The sequence below is a fragment of the Scyliorhinus torazame genome, chromosome 21 (assembly GCF_047496885.1).
Source record: "Scyliorhinus torazame isolate Kashiwa2021f chromosome 21, sScyTor2.1, whole genome shotgun sequence".
Taxonomy (NCBI): domain Eukaryota; kingdom Metazoa; phylum Chordata; class Chondrichthyes; order Carcharhiniformes; family Scyliorhinidae; genus Scyliorhinus; species Scyliorhinus torazame.
The window spans coordinates 107,549,230-107,572,950 of NC_092727.1; the positions used below are offsets into that span (position 1 = coordinate 107,549,230).

The 23,721-nt window shown below is 46.8% G+C and overlaps 1 protein-coding gene across 8 annotated transcripts in view; it reads left to right on the plus strand.

The window, feature by feature from the left end:
- LOC140398473 (MAGUK p55 subfamily member 2-like) overlaps positions 1–23,721 on the plus strand; it is an 841,369-nt gene that overhangs the window by 694,898 nt on the left and 122,750 nt on the right. For all 8 annotated transcript variants that reach the window (XM_072487192.1, XM_072487190.1, XM_072487191.1 and 5 more), the window contains one exon: positions 3,898–4,125. In XM_072487192.1, coding sequence (XP_072343293.1) covers positions 3,898–4,125 — 228 coding nt within the window. The remainder of the gene's footprint in view (positions 1–3,897; positions 4,126–23,721) is intronic.

Sequence of the window (23,721 nt, forward strand, 5' to 3'; positions counted from 1 at the left end):
CCCTAGTCATTCTTTTATTCCTGACATATCTATAGAAAGCTTTAGGGTTATCCTTGATCCTACCTGCCAAAGACTTCTCATGTCCCCTCTTGGATCTTCTTAGCTCTCTCTTTAGGTCCTTCCTAGCGAACTTGTAACTCTCGAGCGCTCTAACTGAACCTTTATGTCTCATCTTTACATAAGCCTCCTTCTTCCTCTTGACAAGTGTTTCAACTGCTTTAGTAAACCACGGTTCCCTTGCTCAACCACTTCCTCCCTGCCTGAAAGATACAGACTTATCAAGGACACGCAGTAGCTGTTCCTTGAACAAGCTCCACATTTCCATTGTGCCCATTCCCTGCAGTTTTCCTCTCCATCCGATGCATCCTAAGTCTTGCCTCATCGCATCATAATTGCCTTTTCCCCAGATATAACTCTTGCCCTGCGGTATATACCTATCCCTTTCCATCACTAAAGTAAACTTAATCGAATTGTGGTCACTATCACCAAAGTGCTCACCTACCTCCAAATCTAACAACTGTCCTGGTTCATTACCCAGTACCAAATCCAATACGGCCTCGCCTCTCGTTGGCCTATCTACATACTGTGTCAGGAAACTCTCCTGCACACATTGGACAAAAACAGACCCATCTAAAGTACTCAAACGATAGTCAATATTTGAAAAGTTAAAGTCCCCCATAACAACTACCCTGGTGCTTTCGCTCCTATCCAGAATCATCTTTGCAATCCTTTCCACTACATCTCTGGAACTTTTCGGAGGCCTATAGAAAACTCCTAACAGAGTGACCTCTCCTTTCCTGTTTCTAACCTCAGCCCATACTACCTCAGTAGACGAGGCCTCATCAAACGTCCTTTCTGCCACCATAATACTGTCCTTGACTAACAATGCCACTCCTCCCCCTCTTTTACCACCTTCCCTGAGCTAACTGAAATATCTAAACCCCGGCACCTGCAACAACCATTCCTGTCCCTGCTCTATCCATGTCTCCGAAATGGCCACAACATCGAAGTCCCAGGTACCAACCCATGCCGCAAGTTCACCCACCTTATTCCGGATGCTCCTGGCATTGAAGAAGACACACTTTAAACCACCTTCCTGCCTGCCGGTACACTCTTGCAACTTTGAAACCTTACTTATGACCTCACTACTCTCAACCTCCTGTATACTGGAGCTACAATTCAGGTTCCCAAGCCCCTGCTGAACTAGTTTAAACCCTCCTGAAGAGCATTAGCAAATTTCCCCCCCAGAATATTGGTACCCCTCTGATCCAGGTGTAGACCATCCCATTTGTAGAGTTCCCACCGACCCCAGAATGAGCCCCAATTATCCAGAAATCTGAAACCCTCCTTCCTGCACCATCCCTGTAGGCACGTGTTCAACTCCTCTCTTTCCCTATTCCTCGTCTCTCTATCACGTGGCACGGGTAACAACCCAGAGATAATAACTCTGTTTGTCCTAGATCTAAGTTTCCACCCTAGCTCCCTGAATTCCTGCCTTACATCCCTATCCCTTTTCCTACCTATGTCATTGGTACCTATGTGGACCACGACTTGGGGCTGCTCCTTCTCCCTCTTAAGGATCCCGAAAACACGATCCGAGACATCACGCACCCTGGCACCTGGGAGGCAACACACCAACCGCGAGTCTCTCTCATTCCCACAGAATTTCCTATCTATCCCCCTAACTATGGAGTCTCCAATGACTAATTCTCGACTCCTTCCCCCTTCCCTTCTGAGCAACAGGGACAGACTCTGTGCCAGGGACCTGCACCCCATGGCTTACCTCTGGTAAGTACCCCCCCCCAACAGTATCCAAAGCAGTATACCTGTTACTAAGGGGAGTGACCACAGGGGATCCCTGTACTGACTGCTTCCTCCCAGCCCCTCTCACCGTCACCCATCTATCTTCATTCTTCGGAGTAACTATATCCCTGAAGCTTCTATCTATGACCACCTCTGCCTCCCGAATGATCGAAAGTTCATCCAGCTCCAGCTCCAGTTCCCTAACGCGGTTTCTGAGGAGCTGGAGATGGCTGCACTTCCCACAGATGAAATCAGCAGGGACACTGTCGGCGTCCCTCACCTCAAACATTCTGCAGGAGGAACATTGCACTACCTTCCCTGCCATCCCCTCTATGGGAAAATAAACTACTTGGAGAATGGCATCACATTTAGGAACATAGGGTCCAGGGTTCTCCATGCCTCCGCGCTCGGCGCGGGGACAGAGAATGGGGTGTTGGATCCGATCGCGGGGGGGGCCTATTTCTTTGACACCGGTCCACGGTGTGGGTCCACCATGTCGCATGGGGCCGGCGCCGCAGGCGGCCGCCGCACGCATTTGCGGACCCGCAACCGGAAGTGTAGGGCCCGTATCGGCAGACGGAGCTGTGTGGAGCACTCTGGGGCCCTGCTAGCCCCCTTAAAAATGGGGAATCACTCCGGACTTTCTAGAAAAAAGTCCGGAGTGATTCGCGCCCGTTTTCGCACTGGCGTGGGGACACAGCCCCATTATTGGAGAATCCCACCCAGGATTTAGGAGCTGGAGAAGGTCATTTGGCCCTTCGAGCCTGCTCCGCCATTCGATAAATCATGGCTGATCTGATTGTAGTCACAATTCCACTTTCTTTTCTGTCCCCCTTAACCCTTGACTCCCTTGTCCATCAAAAATCGATTTAACTCAGCATTGAATAAATTCAATGACCCAGCCTCCATTGGTGTCTGGGAAAATAATTTCACAGACTAATGACCCTATCAACAAATTTTCTTTTCCTCACCTTCTTCTTAAAAGAGAGACTTTATAGTTTTAAACTGTGCACCCTAGTTCTAGTCTCGCCCATGAGAGGAATGATCCACTCAGTATCCACCCTCCCAAGTCCCCTCAGGATCTTATATGTTTCAATAAGATCATCTCTCATTCTTCTAAACTCCAGCGGGCATACAGGTCCAACCTGTTCAACCTTTCTTCATTAGATGAGCTCCTCATCCCAGGAATGAGTCAAGTGAACCTTCTCTGAACTGCTTCCATCACAATTATTCAAATAAGGAGACCAAAACTGCACATTATGTTCCTGATGTGATCTCATCAAGGCCCTGTCCAGCAGCAGTAAAACTTACCTGTTTTTATATTCCATTCCCCTTGCAATAAAGGAAATGTTTCATTTGCCTTCCTAATCACTTGCTGAACCTGCAAGCTAACGTTATGACGGGTTAGTCCTCCCTGGATCGTGTCCTCTTTCACCAGAACCAGAAAAAGCAGGAATGCAGTTTAACTCGCCTCCACCTTAACATTATTCACTTTTACCGTGCTGTAGTATTTACATTCCCAATGAGCACCATGTTGTCTCTGAGTTATTGTACTCCATTTCATCCTTTGCTTTGTGGTTACACATGGAATGTTGCTTTTTGTAATAGTGGCAAACTTCTGTAATCATTGAGGCAATCGCACAGAGATTAGTTAAGGTCCGGTGGTGAAGATACTCTCCCTTGAACCTATAAAGTCTCCTGGGACAAGTTAAATGCTAATAGCATGTAAGAGGTGCATGAAATCATCAAAATTGAACAGACTCTTGTGTCAACCTTATTCATTGAATGGAGCTGAGAAAAATAATCATAAGACCATAAGACATAGGAGCAGAATTAGGCCACTCGGCCCATCGAGTCTGCTCCGCCATTCAATCATGGCTGATATTTTCTCATCCCCATTCTCCTGCCTTCTCCCCATAACCCCTAATCCCCATCATGTTTGATGCTGTGGCGTGTTTCTGAATTTCAGATGTTGCATTGTCCAATTGTAATCCTAAATTCAGTAACAAATCTTTCTCATTCCATAACTAAAAAAGTGATTGTTCTAGAACAAGTGGCTGCCAGTCAGTAACGAATTGTAATCGTCCTTTCCAGGGTGTGACATTCAGGGTTGAAAACAGTGAGCTGGTGATAGCTCGAATTCTCCATGGAGGTATGATCGACCAGCAGGGCCTGCTTCATGTGGGCGACATCATCAAGGAGGTAAATGGAAAAGAGGTCGGAAATGATCCAAAGGTCCTGCAGGAAATGCTGCAGAATGCCAGCGGAAGTGTCATCCTCAAGATCCTGCCTAGCTATCAGGAGCCACATCCTCCGCGGCAGGTAAGAGCCGCAGCTGTTCTGCTTGGTTGCTAATGATGGAAGAGTTGGTGACATTAGCATTTGTCAATGATTAACATTGGACTTCCTTCTTCCCCTTTATCATCAGTCCCTGAGGACTAGATTCACTTAATTTATTAGAGACATTGAACTAACAAGCTGAGTGCAGGGCAACAGCCAAACTGAAAAGAGTAGGTGAGAAGGAAGGAAACAATCTCGAAGCAAAATGGTACCAGGTATGGAGGCTGAAAAATCGACAGAGTGTAGGATAAGGCCAGCTTAAGACTTGGGATCAATCCCAAGCTACAGATGAAGATCGCATTTAGGTTGTGGTGTTTTAAGAGGGAGTTAACATTGTATTGGAATACTTTCAGTCAACCAAACTTCCTGAAAAAGCCAGGACTTTGAGATCTTCTGGAGTCAATGCGGAATTTCACAAGAGGTTTTCCACAAACTGGTCACCGATGGTTTTGTTTTCTCGCAAGAGTTAGCATTACTAGAGGTTGGCAAGGGTAGTGCATGAAGTGTTCTGCTTAATGGATTCGGTGAGCTTTGGTTGGTCTTTTCTCTTCTTTCTGTTCATAAACCTGATTGCTAACTTAAAATTGATATTCAATTCTTAAATCTTGTTTTAAGAAACATGTTCTAAGAAACAGTCCCATCAAACTCCAATGATGATGATAGCTTGATCCGGTGGGACTAAGCCTGATTCATTACTTACAGATCTCAATTTTTTTCCTAGTGTTATGGGCCAGGGTTTAGAGAGCCCCAAAGTGTATCACTGACCCACAACTTTGGTTAGATTGTGGTTATGGGGAAACACACGGGCCTACTCTGCAGATGTGATGCATCATAAATCTACAGTACTTTTAAATTAAAACAATGTTTATTTATGAAACCGGTTAACACTTTATAAACCCACAGCAAACATCTTAACAACTACCAACACCAATAAATCCCCCAAAGAATACAGTACTCTCTAAGTAACTCTTAATCTTTCCTTGCAACATCCATAAGACAAAAAGAACCCTCTTTACAGAAACACATCAGGTTTAAATTCTCTACTGAGAGCAGTTATCACTCTGAATTGACCAAATGATCTAGAGATAGTCTTTAGATAGCAGAGAGATCAAAATTACACCTTCTTTGGCTGGCTGCAGCTCCAACACTAAAACAAAATTAAAAAACACAGACGCATCCAAGCTTTTCCTCAAAGCGAAACTAAAAAGCAGAGCAAGAGCCCAGCTCCGCCCACACATTGACATCACTGCAGCCAGTTGAGCAGACAAATATTTCTTAAAGTGACATTCCCATGTCACTACTTTTCATTAGGTTCTAGTGTACTTCAATTTACGAGACCATTTTTCATCCAGAGATACAATTTACGCTAATTTTAACCAGTTTTAAGTTTATTAATCTTTTTCAAATTGTCCCAAAAAATTTAAAGATTTAAGAAAGTGAAAAGGGAATACTTTAGAAATAAAAGCATTTTCCCGACTTAAATACATACTTCAAAAGTTGAAGCAATTAATAGTTGAGGGAATTTATCTAGGGAAGGCCCAGCCCTGTGCTGCACCAGCTCATCTGTGTGTTACAATTGGCCTCAATGGCCTTGGCATTAGTGAAAAATTGGACAAAGGCAAAAAAAAAAACCCTGCAGCAAAAGATAATAAGAATATTTATTAGTGTCACAAGTATGCTTACAATAACACTGCATTTAGGTTATTGTGAAAATCTCCTAGTCGCCACACTCCGGCACCATATCGGGTACACTGAGGGAGAATTCAGAGTGTCCAATTCACTGAACAGCACATCTGTCGGGACTTGTGGGAGGAAGAAACATAAAGTATAAAAATGACCGATTACTAGATCACGGTGAAAATGGACCAGAAAGAAACTACTTGGCTCATCCTAGTTCATCTGTCTGAAAGGAGCCTATAGCATTCTTACCCACACAATATCCATCTGCCTCATAAGTAAATCCAGGGTTTCCTCCTACTCTAACATACTTGGAAAGCTATTTCACGCATTATCATTTTTCAGTATTAGGTATCAATCTCTTGGATTTTCTCTGCAGTAACTTCAAAGCTTGAGCAACATCTCACTAACCAGAACTGGTCTACGAACTGGGCCAATTTGCAATGAGCTGCTGAATGCAAGCCACTAAAAGGGTCCAACACTATTCATTTTGAGATCTGTTCCCCAACATGTGTTGACCTCCCCCCACCCTGCGAGGGTTCACAACTGATACATCACACAAACTACATAAAACTGATCATATTCACTGAACAGCTATTTACTTATGTCGTACAGACTTTAAACTCTATAAATATCACACAGACTTTTTTGTCACACCGGCTCTTCAACTCAATCAATGTCACATAGACTCTTTAATTCAATGAACTGATAACCGTTACCCACGAATCAAATTCAAATATCACCAAAGCAAAACAGCTGGCCAGGCTGGTCTCTGGGGGCACCTCACTGGTCTTCGAGTCGCTGACTCAAGATCATCTTCTGCGATGGTTGTTCCCAGGATTTTCACTCCTGTAGTTGCGATCTTCTGTGCCTTGATATGATTTCTTCCCCTTCTAGCATGTTCGATGACATATGTGGCTGAGGTCATTCTTTCAAAAGTCTGGTAAGCAGGACACATCTGTTCCATGTTCCCGAAGCAGATTTCCACCTTAATAGCCTTTGCAACCAGAAAGGTCAGGTCAAGGTCTTGCTCGGGGTCTGCAAATGCCTGCAGTCGTCTCATTTCAACGTCGCTTCTCATTACGAAGTTACCATCTTTCGCTTATGACCCTTCTGTGCTTTACCACACTAGTGTCTGTACACCTGTGGTTTTAATGCCTGTGCGCTTCTATTTTTACCTTGAGTCTGACTATTACATTACATGACCAAATTTCCCACCATGCAATTTGGTTCAGCTACAGTCCCCCTTTGATCCATTATTCGATTTGTAATATTGGATCACAAATGTTGACATATCCGGCCATTCTAGCATCCACAGGTTCACTTTACGATTACTGCAAGTATAAAATAATGTATTTTTCATGCTTAGATTTCAAGGGACAAATTGTACCTTCTATTACAATTGTTTAGCACTACATTATTGCAATTCTTTATAAAAATATTTCCAGTTCCTTTCTTTTTAACATCATTCATATTTGTCGTTTCTATCTTTGCAACATCGCAGATGCAATCAATTGGAATACCATTCTTAACGTCATTACCAGGATTTCAACATAAGATGATAAATGTACCCATGGGTGTATTTGTACATTACTTCCCCAATTCTCTATGTCATCCTACCATGTAGTTACCTTTATAGAACATAGAACTCTTTGTCCTTTACATATGTTTCAAATACTTCTCCCAGCTTTCGGCTTAACTCTTCTAACCTTTTTATCTAACTTCGGGATTTCTGTCAGGTATTTATCCCGAGGATTTCTTTTAATTCCTTGGTTACATTCCTTACGATTTTTTTCTGCAATGGATATCTATCAAATCTACCTGTCCAATTCTGGCTGGAATTTCTGGTTTAAAACAGAATACTGGGTAAAGGATATGACAAATTTAAGTACCATAATGTGCAGTTTAAATTCATATCTGACTTAAAGCCACGTTTTGCTTTGCCAGCATCATATATGGGGTAGGGGCACACTACCACCTGATCAGTTTTCTGGCATTGATCAAGCCTGAATCCTACCAGTCCCCCATTCTTTTCTATCCCATACAGTAGAACTCCTTCAAGACTTACAGTACTTCTGGTTGTACTTTATCGGGTTGTCAACTGAATATTTTCATTCCTTCCTTTGTCACCAGATATAATAGATATTCCTCATCCGATTCCTATTGCTCCATTGGTGGGCCCTGTCCAATCCTTCTTAAACCAGACACTTGTTAATTTTCCGAATTGACACATAGTGATGTTATTGTTATTCTTTCGGTTCGTCGGATTCCCTAATTGTTCATTGTTAATCCATGATGGCACTATTCCCTGTTCTACTTCTTCTAAGTTTTTCCGCAGTTGTTCTTTCATCCGATTTCTATACGTACTGCAAAGATTTCAATTTTGCTTTCTGCCCTCTACCTCCTGGATTTGATCTATGATCCGATTAATGGTCGTCGCAAGATCTTGCAGCGCTTACGCTATGATGTTTTCCACTTCAGCCTTCTGTTGCCCTCCCTCTGCTGTGTGACTTTGATTCCGATTCATTTCAGTAATGACTTTCTTTACTTGTTGCATTAGAGTCCCTTACTTTGCTATCAAACTTTTGCATGTCTAGGGTATTTACAATAGACATTCCCACTTCATATACCCCTACAGCTCACTCTATAATTCCTGACTTCCCTCTTCCAACCTTCCCTTGTTGTTTGTTTTTGGCAGCCTCTTGTTTGAGAAAAATACCCATTAATTTATCATATGGCTGTCTCAGACTTTTGGGGCTCTAAAGGGATAATTGGACATCGGTTATGTCCAGCACAACCGGTACTATTTCGTACCGAATATCATTGCTCTAAGACTAAATCCATTTCTGCTCCTCCGACCTATTGAGGGCATTCTAAATTTAATTTTGAGGTTTCAGTAAAGTTGCTCATTGTGCTATTGGATTCGTGCCTGGTAGCTACGGGTTGTATACATACTTGGCTGGTGGCGCCATTGGCTACTTGTTTCAAGGCTTTCAATTTGTATGATTTATCTTTGCCCTACCGGCTGATTTATCGGGTTCTAATCTGATATAATCCCGATTAGGTTTATCATAATCTCTACAAAGCAAAATCATACACTTCTCCCTTTTCATCTGATGAGGTTTCCAAGCAACACAATGCGTCCCACCGGTGTAAGCAAATCTGATACATATCGCACCAAGTCCTGGTTTTCCGTGTGTTGTTGTGGGACGTTTCACTCTGCGTAAATCAAGATAATACCTGCTGACATCCTCTTGCCTGGCTGTTGTTGCTGGTTGTCACTGTTCGCTGAGTTGAAACTATATGGATTTACTGCCTCGGCATGTTGGTCGGTCCAATTCCAAGTGGCGTTCTTTGTCAAGAGATCCGCCAAGTTTGAGGCATCCATGGCAAAACCATCCAGATGGTTTCTACAATATCCCACCAGTCCCAGAAAAGATCTCAAAGATTTTAAATCACAGGAGAAGGACAACTGCAAAATAGCCTCTACCCTCTTGTGCTCTATTTCCCTATTCCCATATTTCCCACCATAGTTTCAAATAGATGACTTGATGTTTCATGATCTGGGCTTTTGAAGTCCCCGAAAGGTATCAAGACCAAATAGTTCACCAAGGAGTTCCAAATGTTCCTCATTTGTCTCAGCCTGCAAGAGGACGTCAGCTACATGTTGAATTTGGCATTCAGACCCGGAGATATTTGCAAGGCCTTTTAAGAGTCTTTGATGAAATATGGAGGGAGAATGATGGAAGCCCTGTGGTCCAGGTATACTGCTGACCTTGAAAGGAGAAGGCAAACTCATACTGGCATCCCCATTTCAATGGGATTGGCCAAAGTACATGACTAATATTCCAAACTATAAAATATCGAGCTTGTGGGGCCTGCTTCATTACCATTTCAGGACTGGTAGCGATTGAAGTTGCAGTCAGAAAGGTTGTCTTATTTAATTCCCAATAATCAATAGTCACCAGGATCCATCTGGTTTCCTTACAAGCCAGATCGGTGAATTATTAGTGGAGGCAACGGGTCACAGGAAGCAGGGTGGTTAACAGTGCTGCCTCACAGGGACTCGGATTCAATTCTGGCCTCGGGTGACTGTGTGGAGTTTGCACCTTTCCCTCGTGTCTGCGTAGGTTTCCTCCGGATGCTACAGTTTCCTCCCACAGCCCAAAGATCTGCAGGTTAGGTGGATTGGCCGTGCTAAAATTGCCCCTTCGTGTTCAAAGATGTGAAGGTTGGGTGAGGTTGCAGGGATAGGGTGGGAGTGGGCCTAGGTAAGGTGGCTCTTTCAGAGGGTCAGTGCAGACTCGATGGGCCGAATGGCCTCCTTCTGCACTGTAGCGATTTTATGGACACCAAAAGATTGGTTATAACTTTAGGAAGTCTTCTTCTGCTTGTTTGAGAAATCCATATTGTTTCTGTGGCTTGGGTTTTGGCTCCTCTACAACAATCTCTCCTGGCATTCTGCCACAATTATGTTTGTGTTGGGGACCCACCTGTTCCCAGTTTCAGATTAACTCTCGTGCCTCCGGATCCTCTGACATTTTATCGGGCTAGACCCAGAATTCCCCAACGGGACAGATCCTGTCCGTGTGTTCTCCCACCAGCACTTCGGCAGGGGTCTCTATTCCACCAACAGTTTGCCAAAAGAAACAGTTAGTCGGGTTAAAGGATAAATTGCACTTTCTCATAAGGTCTGATTCTAGACTGTGTTATTCCCTGGGTGTTCAATTCACCTGGGCAACTGGGTTATAACAAACCAAGTCTCCTAATCTAAACTCCAAGGGATCTGTTTCTTTACCTTATTGAACGTGTCCTGTGAATCCAATCTAAATTATTTTTGTCTGAGTGCGCCGTTCAATGTGGGGTGTCCGCCACCATGAAAACTGAGGGCGCGATTCTCTCAAAAGAGAATAAAGTTCCCTAGCGAGTGCATTAAGCCGCTTGTTTGCCGGTGCTCGCAGTGCCAAGAAACATATGGCCAGTCAACGAGACTCGCTTTGAATAAGGCGTCTGAACGGGGAATGGGTGAACGAGGCCGAGTTTTGTACAGTAGGGCGTCTGCTCGCTGGAACTCCCATTGTAGCGAGATGAGGGGCGAAATTCTCCAGTATCGGCGCGATGTCCGCCGACCAGTGCCAAAAATGGCGCAAATCAGTCGGGCATCACGCTGCCCCAAAGGTGCGGAAGCCCTAACCTTGAGGGGCTAGGCCCGCGCCGGACTGATTTCCGCCCCGCCAGCTGGTGGAAGTGCCCCGCCAGCTGGCACGGAAATGGCATTGCCGGGCGGCTCATGCGCGGGAGCATTAGCGGCCGCTCACAGCATCCCCGCGCATGCGCTGTGGAGGGAGTCTCTTCCGCCTCTGCCATGGTGGAGACTGTGGCGAAGGCGGAAGGAAAAGAGTGCCCCCATGGCACAGGCCCGCCCGCGGATCGGTGGGCCCCGATCGCGGGCCAGGCCACCGTGGGGGAACCCCCCGGGGCCAGATCACCCCGCGCCCCCCCCAGAACCCCAGAGCCCGCCCGTGCCGCCTTGTCCCCCCGGTAAGGTAAGTGGTTTAATCCACGCCGGCGGGACAGGCATTCTAGCAGCGGGACTTCGGCCCATCCGGGCCGGAGAATCGCGGGGTGGGGGGGTCCGCCAACCGGCGCGGCACAATTCCCGCCCCGCCGAATTTCCGGTGCCGGTGAATTCGGCAACTGGTGAAGGCAGGATTCACGCCAGCCCCCGGCGATTCTCCGATCCGGCGGAGGGTCGGAGAATCTCGCCCGAGGACACTATTTTTAAATAATGTCCCGCTCTCCGAGGCCCGCAAAACAATCCCCGACCTCCACCCCCCCCCACCCCACCCCCAGCACAAACGCACTATGGGAGCAGGATCCCTGCCTTCCCCTCCCTGCCCCCTCCCACAACACCCATGCCAGGCACCCCAGGCCGATCATGCTTGCCTACAAAAAGTCAGCTTGGCACCTTGGCAGTGCCAACCTGGCACCCTGACTGTATCCATGCCAACTGGCAATGCCACCTGGGCATATTTGCAGTGCCAGGCTGGCACACAGATGGCACTGTAGGGTGCTCAGGTGGCACTAGCAGTGCCAGGGCACCACCCTGCATAAAGGGCATGCAGCTGGGGGCCTCCGATCCCCTTGGAAACCCCTATAAGTGCCATTCTGTCTGGTCCCTGTTTGTGGGACCAGTTTTTTTTTTCAAAAAAATATACTTTATTCATAAAATTTATCATAAGCATTACAGAACATTTCAAATTGTCTTGACTGTACATTTCCGGCAGAGTTACACATTGCCTTGACTTTCTTCCATTCAATTTTGATAATGTTACACACATATTGCTCTTTACATTACAATTCCTTCTTAAATATTTACATTGTCATGTTTGTTTTATACATTGGAGTGTTAATGACCCAGACCGAGGGGTTTTACACTGTTACCCGCCGACAGCAAACTAGACGCTACGTCCAGACTCCTGATGGAAACGGTAAAAGACTCCAAGCTGCTCGACGTCTGCAGCAACCCCGCAGACGGCGCGCAGCGTAGATACTCATGGTCACGGTCAGACGGGTCCGTCCGCTCCAGGATAGACTTCTTTTTTGTGTCCCGAGCTTTCACAAGTAGTTGGACCGTACAGTACCACCTGTCCTTCGTGGAAAAGTTTTTGAAGGAAAACACCTTTGACCACAAGGCAATGAAGCAGTGGTCAGCACGTAATGTCCTCGAGGCCCTCGGGGGAAAAGGAGACCGTGGAGGACGTGGGATGGTTCCCTGAGCAGACTGCCAGAGTCATCTGGCAGAACGCCTCATCACCAGAACTTTCAAACAAGCACCACGACCTAGCTTGGCTGGTGGTGAGAAGGGCCCTCCCTATCAGATTCTTCATGCATACCCGAAGGCTCTGCGCCAATGCACGCTGCCCTCGGAGTGGCTGTGGGGGAAATGAGACGGTCACCCACCTCCTTGTGGAATGTGCCTTTGCAAAGAAGGTCTGGAGAGAGATGCAGTGGTATTTGTCAAGGTTTATCCCGAACAGATCTGTGACACAGGACTCTGTGCTCTACGGACTGTTTCCAGGGACACACACCGAGACAAACATCAACTGCTGCTGGAAGGTCATCAACTCGGTGAAAGACGCTCTTTGGTCTGCCCGAAACTTGCTGATCTTCCAGTGCAAAGAGCTGTCCTCGACCGAGTGTTGCAGACTGGCACATTCCAAGGTCCAGGACTACGTGCTGAGGGACGCACTCAAGCTTGGGGCAGCTGCCGCCAAGGCGCAATGGGGAAAGACCACTGTGTAAGGTCTTTCCAGCAAATGTACACCGAGGGGCGGGTAACAGTGTAAAACCCCTCGGTCTGGGTCATTAACACTCCAATGTATAAAACAAACATGACAATGTAAATATTTAAGAAGGAATTGTAATGTAAAGAGCGATATGTGTGTAACATTATCAAAATTGAATGGAAGAAAGTCAAGGCAATGTGTAACTCTGCCGGAAATGTATAGTCAAGACAATTTGAAATGTTCTGTAATGCTTATGATAAATTTTATGAATAAAGTATATTTTTTTGAAAAAAAAACTGGTCCCACAAACAGGGACCAGACAGAATGGCACTTATAGGGGTTTCCAAGGGGATCGGAGGCCCCCAGCTGCATGCCCTTTATGCAGGGTGGTGCCCTGGCACTGCTAGTGCCACCTGAGCACCCTACAGTGCCATCTGTGTGCCAGCCTGGCACTGCAAATATGCCCAGGTGGCATTGTCAGTTGGCATGGATACAGTCAGGGTGCCAGGTTGGCACTGCCAAGGTGCCAAGCTGACTTTTTGTACGCAAGCATGATCGGGCTGGGGTGCCTGGCATGGGTGTTGTGGGAGGGGGCAGGGAGGGGGGCAGGGATCCTCCTCCCATAGTGCGTTTGTGCTGGGGGTGGGGTGGGGGGGGGGTGGAGGTCGGGGATTGTTTTGCGGGCCTCGGAGAGCGGGACATTATTTAAAAATAGTGTCCTCGGGCGAGATTCTCCGACCCCCCGCCGGATCGGAGAATCGCCGGGGCTGGCGTGAATCCTGCCTTCGCCAGTTGCCGAATTCACCGGCACCGGAAATTCGGCGTTCAAAAGGTGAGAGAGAGACGAGGGGTCATGTCCAGGCTCCAGAAAAGTATGCAAAATTTGCTCCAGCTGCAGTCGATGGGGGTGGATGTCAAGGAGGATCTCCAAGAGGTGAAGAGCCAGCAAGCCTCGCTCTACACCTCGGAGGCCTCCAAGGTTATCTTCCGTTCCAGAGTCCGCTCCGTGGAGCAGGACGAAAAGTGCTCACGCTTCTTCTTCCAAAAGGTGCACAGAGAGACCTCTGTGATCAGCAGCCTGAAGGAAGAAGATGGCTCTGAAAAGTCATCGCAGTCTGACATCCTGAAGATCAGCCAATCCTTTTATGCCGGACTGTATGACCTGAAGCCAACAGATAGCACTGTTTCCCAGACCTTCCTGTCGACTATCACGGAGGTCATAGGCGACAGCGAGCTGGAAAACCTGGACAAACCATTAACTCTGGACGAATTGACAAAGGCCGCCAAGTCCTTCGAGACGAGTAAAACTCCCGGAAGCGACGGCTTACCGGTTGAGTTGTATTCGGCTCTGTGGGACTGGATGGGCCCAGACCTGCTGGAAGTGTACGAGAGTATGCTTCTGGAAGGCAGCATGTCAGAGTCCATGAGGAAAGGCATCATCACCCTCATCTACAAGCAGAAGGGGGAAAGGGAAGAAATTCGAAATTGGCGACCCATTTCACTGTTGAATGTGGACTACAAAATTCTAGCCAAGGTCATCGCCAATCGGGTCAGGTCTGCTCTGGAGTCGGTGATCCACCCTGACCAGACCTGTGCTGTACCCGGCAGGAAGATCTCTGATAGCCTCGCGCTACTCAGGGATACGATCGCCTACAGGACAGGGGGGTGGACACTTGCCTCATCAGCCTTGACCAGGAGAAGGCCTTTGACAGAATATCGCACACCTACATGATGGATGTGCTCTCCAAAATGGGGTTTGGGGAGGGAATTCGCAATTGGATCAAACTGCTCTACACAAACATCTATAGCGCAGTCTCAATCAATGGGTGGGAATCAGAAAAGTTCCAGATCAAATCCGGAGTCAGGCAGGGCTGCCCTCTCTCCTCTGCCCTTTTTGTGTGCTGCATAGAACCTTTTGCCGAGTCCATCAGGAGGGATCCGGGTATAAGAGGAGTGACGATCCCAGGCAGTGGAGGCATGCAAGTCAAGGCCTCCCTGTACATGGACGATGTTGCCGTCTTCTGCTCGGATCCTGCGTCTGTACGCAGGCTCTTGACCACCTGCGACCAGTTTGAACTGGCCTCGGGAGCCAAGGTAAACCGGGGCAAGAGCGAGGCCATGTTCTTTGGGAACTGGGCCGACCGGTCCTTTGTCCCCTTCACTGTCAGGTCAGATTACCTGAAGGTTGTTTGTGGGACCAGTGCTGAACAGCGCTCGCCCGAATTCTTTGAGGCGCAGGGATTGAATCTCAAAGCCTCAGGTACCTCGGGAATCTGCACATCAGAGTAAGGCTTACTGCCTCGCTCTAATATGCAGATTTTCCAAAAAGGTGATCCCGCCCATTGTGGGTTGGATTCACATCGTAGCATCTCATGAGATCTCGTTGGATCTCGCGAGGAGTGGTGAGCCGGGTAGATCCCGCAAGCGGGGTCTCCCGTCTTTCAACGACCAGGTTGCGTCGCAGTGAGCTGCGTTTCTGACGCAGCATGGCCATTGGATCGCGCCCATGATTTCTTCCTCTTCTAGCATGTTCGATGACATATGTATAAGACCCCTATGTGGCTGAAGTCATTCTTTCAAAAGTCTGGTAAACCAGACACATCTGTTCCATCGTTTCCTAAGCAGTTTTCCAACCTAACAGCCTTTGCAACCACAAAGGTCAGGTGATTCTCTTTCTCAGGGCCTAAAATGTCTGCAGTTGTCTGCTTTCAACATCCTTTCTCGCTACAAAGTGGCTATTTTTCTCTTATGAACTTTCTGTGGTTTACCCTCGTAAGTCTTGTATCTGGATACCTCAAGTTTTCATCACTGTGCACTTTTGTTTTTAGCTTGCATTTGAATATTTCTTTACTTAATCAAATTTCCCAATCCGAAAATTAGTTCAGCTACACAAGTACCTCCTATTTCTTGACCTGACCTTTATTTCTCACTAATTTGCATTTCCTCCGCAAATTGAATTGTGTTATGCTTACAGCTTTCTGCGAAACTTGGCTGAAAGAGCTTTGAGCTTTCCAGAAGACTAGGTCGACCACGCCACAATGCTTTCCCCAGCCACCTTACAATGCAACTTCCTCTGTAAGGCGGGAAAGTGGAGGTGAGGATTATCACATCAGATCAGTCATGCTCTCATTGAATGGCGGAGCAGACTCGATGGGCCGAATGGCCTACTTCTGCTCCTGTACCTTATGGCCTGCATGAAAGTTGAGATTGAAGACAGAAACGTCCCCTTTTTGGGTCAACATTTGCTGCTATTTAACAAATTCCGATGGGTAAGGCCTGAGGTGTTCTCCTGATCATCCATTCTATTGCTCTACTGCATATCAAAGTGAGGCTGACAGATTTCTAGTTCACGGAATTCACTGGACTTTTACAGCACAGGAGGTGGCCATTTGCCCCTTTGAGTCTGCACCGACTTTCCAAATGAGAAACTCACTTTATGTTATTCTCCGCCCTTCTCCTGGACACTACACGTTCTTCCTTTTTTGATAGCAGTCTAATTCCCTTTTGAATGCTTTGATTGAACATTCCTCTACTACAGTCTCTTTCTCTCGCAGCGCATTCCAGACATTAATCAGTCTCTGCGCCAAAATGCTTTTTCTACGTCACTGAATGATAGTTGCCTGTTTCAGTTTTATAAAGCTACCGTTTGTAAAAGCAGAGGTGAGATTCTCCCCGTCGCGTGTTTCTCGGTGGCGGGTGGCGGGCCGCCATTGGCCAGCGGCGGGACTTTCTGGTCCTGTCCCTGTAAAAGGTATTTCCCATTGAATCCACCCCACGCCACCGGGAATGCCGCAGTGGGGTGCGCCATCAGCGGGACAGGAAGATCCCACCACTGTCAATGGAATTTCCCATTGGGCCTACCCCACCTCAGCGGTAAACTGACGGTGGTGACAGTGGTGTGTGCCATCGGTGTCAATGGGATTTCCCACATTTCAATATCCATCTCTTCAAACCCTAAGGACGAATGTAGCCACAATTAAAACCTCTCTGCCCACCCAATAAAAGAGGAAACCCTTTTTCTCCTGTGGAACTGACCATTTTCTTTCCGTTGCCACAAGTTCCCTAATACCATGAGGCAGATTAGTTTTTCTATGAAAGACTGGGGATACCTTTTTTGACTTTGGTACAGTCGTCACTTTTTGAGGTTGAGTTGAGCAACAAATGTGAATAGATTGATAATAAATTTGAACTGGAGGTCAGTACACTTGAATGAAGTGGAGTTCAGCTTCCCTTCAATAGCCCTTCATTACAAAGCTTCTTTTATGTCTCGAGTAAAATAGGACATTTAAAACCACTTTCTTATTAAGTATAATCCACGCATGATGAATTGTAATTGCAAATATGTGAGAGTTCAGGAGTTTATACGATATTAAAATGAATCCCTTGTCGTCACCATTTTAGTATGTGGAAACTATTTTGTGCCTCATAAACATTTAAACTCTCTGTATAAATGTCTTCTATTCTTTAACATTATCTGTTTAACTATAAAAAGGAATGTAGAAGTGTTGATTATGATTGTTCACAGTAAGGACTAAGGGCGCGATTAAGCGCCGGGAACTACCCTGCTTTCAAACGGCAGAATGGCCTCCTTCTGCACTGTAAATTCTATAATTCTATAACACTCTGTTGGTTTTCTGGCGCCGCTCCCCCCTACACAAGGCCATACTTCAGTGTCATTCCCTGCTCTGTGTGGAGCTCCTCAGTGCAAGAAGAGTTCTGACACCCCAATCTCTTGACCCCCCCCCCCCCCCCCCACCGCCCCCCATTGCCCTAACCCATTTGTTGGAGGGTCCTCGAGCCCCACACCCTGCCACATACCGGCAGAGCACACCCGGGCCCGATCCAGGGGTGTGCGCAAAATTCCACCTTGGAATCCCGGCACTGCAACCTGGGTACCCTGGAACCATCAAGCTGACACCCAGGTGGCACTGCCAGGTTGCCCAGGTGGCACTGCCAGGGTGCCCGGCCAGCAGTGTCATAGTGCCTGCGTGGGACCAACAATGCCAGGGTGCAAGCCTCACCAGAGGCTGACCACCTGGGGGCCTCCAATTGCCAGGCAGATCCCCCCCCCCCCGGAGCGCTGTTTCGCCTGTTCCCCCTTTGTGGAGACCAGCACCAAACGGTGCCCAGCTGGGGTCTCTTGGCGAGGCCGGTGGATGCTGGCTGCCGGTTAGATCCAGCAGCCACCTAACTAAGTGAGCTTTTAAGCTCTTTTATCAATGTGAGCCACAATGGGGAGGCCCCAGATGACGACGTCTCGCGAGATCTCGTGAGGCGTAACGCCTGTTGGGAATCCCAGGAGAGGCCTTTCATGAGATCTATCAGCCACGTCCCATCCCGATTCCGGCGGGACGCAGCCGGTTAATTGCACTTTCTCCAACTCATGAGTAAACTTCTGGCAAAAAAGCTAAGGTCTGCTACATAAATAAAATAATTGCAATCCTTTATTCACTCCAATCAGCAAGAGTTCCACAACTAGCTTCCTCCATGTGAAAACATTTTTCCCAATCTTCATTTTCTGCATCACTTCACAATGAACATTTTTAAGCACTGTGATTCAACGGTGGGTAAAATTCTTAACAATAAAATCAGTGATTAACAATAACAGTTCTGTCAAATCCCTTCATATGGTTGACAGCTTTATTAAATCCAATTGGGCATTGTATAATGCAAATGGTCCTTTGGTTTTGGGCCAACATTGTGTTCATTCCAAATACTTGAGCCTTATGACAATATATAATTATAGTCTGTAATCTGATAATTTGCACTCTTTGGAATGTTGTCTGCTATTTTCTTTGTTTCAGAAGAATCCTTGATCGTCATTTGTTATTTTTTAACCTTCTGACTACTTGGTGTTGTTTTAGATATGATGATTTGTGCGAGACCATTTCTCTGGTGTATGTAACCATAGTTATCATATTAATTGATTAGCCCAGTGTTATATCTTTGAGTGTTCTGCAAAGAGAAAAGGTGTGGAGGTGCCCACCCTCTGGATTCTTAAAAACACGAACAATGGGAGGTGTCATTCAGGAAGCTGCTCGTACAATCCAAGATGGAGAACCACCACCTGGGTAAACACTCACTGCTGATGTCACGACAAATGACATGATGTTTCACCAGCCAGTAGTCTTTTGCTATGCTCTTGACGTAGCATAAGCTGCTTCCTTGATGTGCACTCTGACAAAGGAAGGTTCAGACTTGGAGATAGCTTCAACACGTTTATTGAACTATTAACAATTCTCCTACTTGGATTCGACGCTACTGTTAATCCTGCTATAGCTACTCAGACTGACTAACCAGTCTGCTACAATCCACGTGGTGGGAGTGATGTTCAATCAACCCTGTGTCTGTGCTCACTGAGAGCCTCCACTGGAAAAAGACTGAGTATGTGTGATGTGTCCTTTTTATAAGGGTTGGTGTAATGCCCTCCTGTGGTAGTGTCACCTCTGTGTGTATCGGTGACTGCCCATTGGTCGTGTCCTATCTTACTGACCTATTGGTTGACTGTCTGTGTGTCATGTCTCTCGTGTTCCCTCTAGTGCCTAGCTAGGTGTAGTGTATGTACATTAACCCTTTGTGTACTTACAGTGATGTATATCACCACAAGTAGTTTGAGAGGTTCTCAGCTGAGATGCAGAGCTGTGTGGCAGAGTAGCACTTTATCTTTTAAAGCAGATAAAAATTGAATAGATGGCATCCAACAAGTCTCTTCTGACATTATCTTATTTGCCTTTCTAGCTTTAGTCCCATTATCTTTAGCTGTTTAAATTAACTTTCATAGTGCAAGTAGCATTAATTCTAACAATAGCTCAGTAACTCTCACCCAGTCCAACATGCTGGGTGAGTACGATCATTCTGTTGCTAATTAGTTTTATCTGTCGGGCTTCATTGTTGAGACAATAAATGAGAACCATCATCTCTCACACTGCGCTACTATCAGCATTTTTTTTGATGGGTGCAAATTGGCAAATTACACTGACACATCTGTGCATATATTTCTCACATTCGAGTAAGAAACCATTTCAAATTATTTCCCAAACCATCATATGCTTTTTTCTAACGCTGCATATTTCTGTGAATATGTTCCAGCGATCTTGAAATGACCGACGCCACTACAAAGTTCACTCCAATATTTTTCACATGTACACTGACACCCAGCTCTATCTCATCACCACTCTCAACTACTCACTGTTGCAAAATTATCACATTGCTTGTCTGACATCCAGTACTGGGTGAACAGAAATGTGCTCTGATGAAATATTGGGAGGCTGAATCCCTTATTGGTATCACAGAATCCCTATAGTGCAGATGGAGGCCATTCAGCCCATCGAGTCTGCACCGACCATCTGAAAGAGTACTCCACCCAAGCTCACTCACCCACCCTGTCCCAATATCTTCTTGACCTAACCTACACATCTTTATTGGACACTGAGAGGAAATTTAGCATAGCTAATCCATCTTTGGACTGTGGAAGGAAACCGGAGTAAACCCACGCAGATATAGAGAGAACGGGCAAAGTCCACATAGACAATCACCCAAGCTGGAATTAAACCCGGGTATCTGGCACTGTGAGGCAGCAGTGCTAACCACCATGCCACCCCCATCACCAGCTCTGTTTCCTACTGCCAACTCTATCCCTTTACTAAGCAAATGACTGAGGCTGAACCTGGCTGTTCACAATAAGGGCCAACGTTGTCAACCTAATAAACTGCAGGAAAGGATGTCCCGAGGCGCGGTACATTGGCAAGAACATGCAACCGCTGTGACAATGGATGAACAAACATCACGCGACAATTGACAGGCAGGAATGTTTCCTTCCAGTGAGGGAACACTTCAGCCATCAAGGGCAGTCAGCCTCTGATCTTCGGGTAAGCGTTCTCCAAGGTGACCTTCACGACGTGCGACAACGCAGAATCGCCGAGCAGAAACCGATAGCCAAGTTCCGCACGTATGAGTTCGGCCTCAACTGGGACCTTGGATTCATGTCTCATTACATTCACCCCCCACCATATGGCCTGAGCTTGCAAAATCCAACCAACTGACAATTCACACCTCTTTAACCTGGCATTATCCTTCTCTCCAGTCGCTCCGTCTGGACCTGTAAAGACTCAATGACATGCAAATACTCGCATTCAAAATATCATCTTGCATCATTGACTTTGTCTATATATGTGGTTGTGAACCCACCTCTTCACTCACCTGAGGAAGGAGCAGTGCTCCGAAAGCTAGTGGTTCAAAACAAACCTGTTGGATTTTACCCGGGTGTTGTAAGACTTCTTACTGTGCCCACCCCAGTCCAATGCCGGCATCGCCACATCAGACTTTTGACAAGCTAGGAGTCATTTCCTGACTCTGAGTTGGACTTCCAGCCACATATGTAAGCCATCGCTAAAACTGCCAATTTCCTCTTTTATAAAATTCCATGGGCGAGATTCTCCGAAATGGAGGCAGAGTGTTCGCGCCGTCGTGAACGCCGTCGAGGTTCACGACGGCGCGAAACGGCACCTATCCCGACCAATTCAGGGCCCGATAATGGGCTAATTGCGGCGCCGCGTAATTTACACGCGCCAGGCCTTGGCGCCGCGTAAAGATGGCGCCGCACAGATGACGCGGCCGGCGCCGCATAACTGGCGCCAACCCGCGCATGCGTGGTTGCCGTCCTCTCCGAGTCCGCCCAGCAAGAAGATGTCAGACGGATCTTGCGGGGCTGCGGAAGAAAGGACGTTCTCCTTCAGAGAGGACGGCCCGACGATCGGTGGGCACCGATCGTGGGCCACACCCCATTTCAGGCCCCCCCAGTGCAGGATCTCCCCTCCCCACCCCCCACCCCCCCGCAGCCCCCCCCCCCAGTGTTCCCGCGCTGTTCCCAGCAGCAGCGACCAGTGTGGACGGCGCCGGGGGAACCCGCCGTTTTGGGCTGGCCGCTTGGCCCATCCAGGCCTGAGAATAGCAGGGGTGCTGGAGAATCACCAGTTTGGGTGTCTCGGGCGATTCTCCGGCCTGCGCCGCACGGAACTTGACGGGGCCGTTATCGCCGGTTGCGAGAATCGCGGGAGGGCGTCTGACTGGCGTCGCGGGAAAATTTGGCGACCCAGGCGATTCGCCCAACCGGCGCGGGAGCGGAGAATCGCGCCCCATGTTTCTGCTTCTGTCTCAATTTGTCTGCTTGAGAAACTCTTGTCTAATTGTGACCTCTAGACCTGACTATTCCAATGCCTTCAGGTTAGGCTGTCACATTCTACCCTTGGTAAACTTGAGATTATCAAAAACTCTTGTCAGTGTCCTTACTCACAGGAAATCCATTTCATCTATCACTCCTGTTCTTGCAGTGGCTACTGACCAAGTGATGCCTTGATATTGAAATCCTCATCCTTGTTTTCAAATCCCTCCATGGCTTCACTCTTTATCAAACAAAATTTGACACTGAATCACATGAGATATTCATACAAGCATATAAAAGTTTGGTCAATGAGAAAGGTTTTAAGCAGCACTTTAAAATGTTAAAAAGAGGTGGAGGAATTTAGGGTGGGAAAAGAAACAATACAAAGAGGCCACTGTATCTTAAAATGAGTTAGTAGAATCTGATTAGTTGTAATAGTTCCCTCTTGAGGCTGCTGTGAATGGTTGTTATGTATATACAGTCAAACCAGAATAAATTAGTGTTTTCCAATGGGTACCTTGAACTTCACACAGCAGCACACAATTTCTTTTCTATCTTGCATAGGTATGACAGTCTGGCAATGCAGGAGGATTCTCTATCTGAACAAATGTGGGTTAATAAGAACTAGGAGCAGGAGTAGGCCATCTGGCCCCTCGAGCCTGCTCCACCATTCAATGAGATCATGGTTGATCTTTTGTGGACTCAGCTCCACTTTCCGGCCCGAACACCATAACGCTTAATCCCTTTATTCTTCAAAAAACTATCTATCTTTATCTTAAAAACATTTAATGAAGGAGCCTCAACTGCTTCACTGGGCAAGGAATTCCATAGATTCACAACCCTTTGGCTGAAGAAGTTCCTCCTAAGTCCTAAATCTACTTCCCCTTATTTTGAGGCTATGCCCCCTAGTTCTTCTTTCACCCACCAGTGGAAACAACCTGCCCGCATCTATCCTATCTATTCCCTTCATAATTTTATATGTTTCTATAAGATCCCCCCTGCATCATTCTAAATTCCAACGAGTACTGTCCCAGTCTACTCAACCTCACCTCGTAATCCAACCCCTTCAGCTCTGGGATTAACCTAGTGAATCTCCTCTGCACACCCTCCAGCGCCAGTACGTCCATTCTCAGGTAAGGAGACCAAAACTGAACACACTACTCCAGGTGTGGCCCCACTAACACCTTATACAATTGCAGCATAAACTCCCTCGTCTGAAACTCCATCCCTCTAGCAATGAAGGACAAAACTCCATTTGCCTTCTTAATCACCTGTTGCACTTGTAAATCAACTTTTTGCGACTCGTGCACTAGCACACCCAGGTCTCTCTGCACAGCAGCATGTTTTAATATTTTATCATTTATATAATAATCCCTTTTGCTGTTATTCCTACCAAAATGGATAACCTCACATTTGTCAACATTGTATTCCACCTGCCAGACCCTAGCCCAT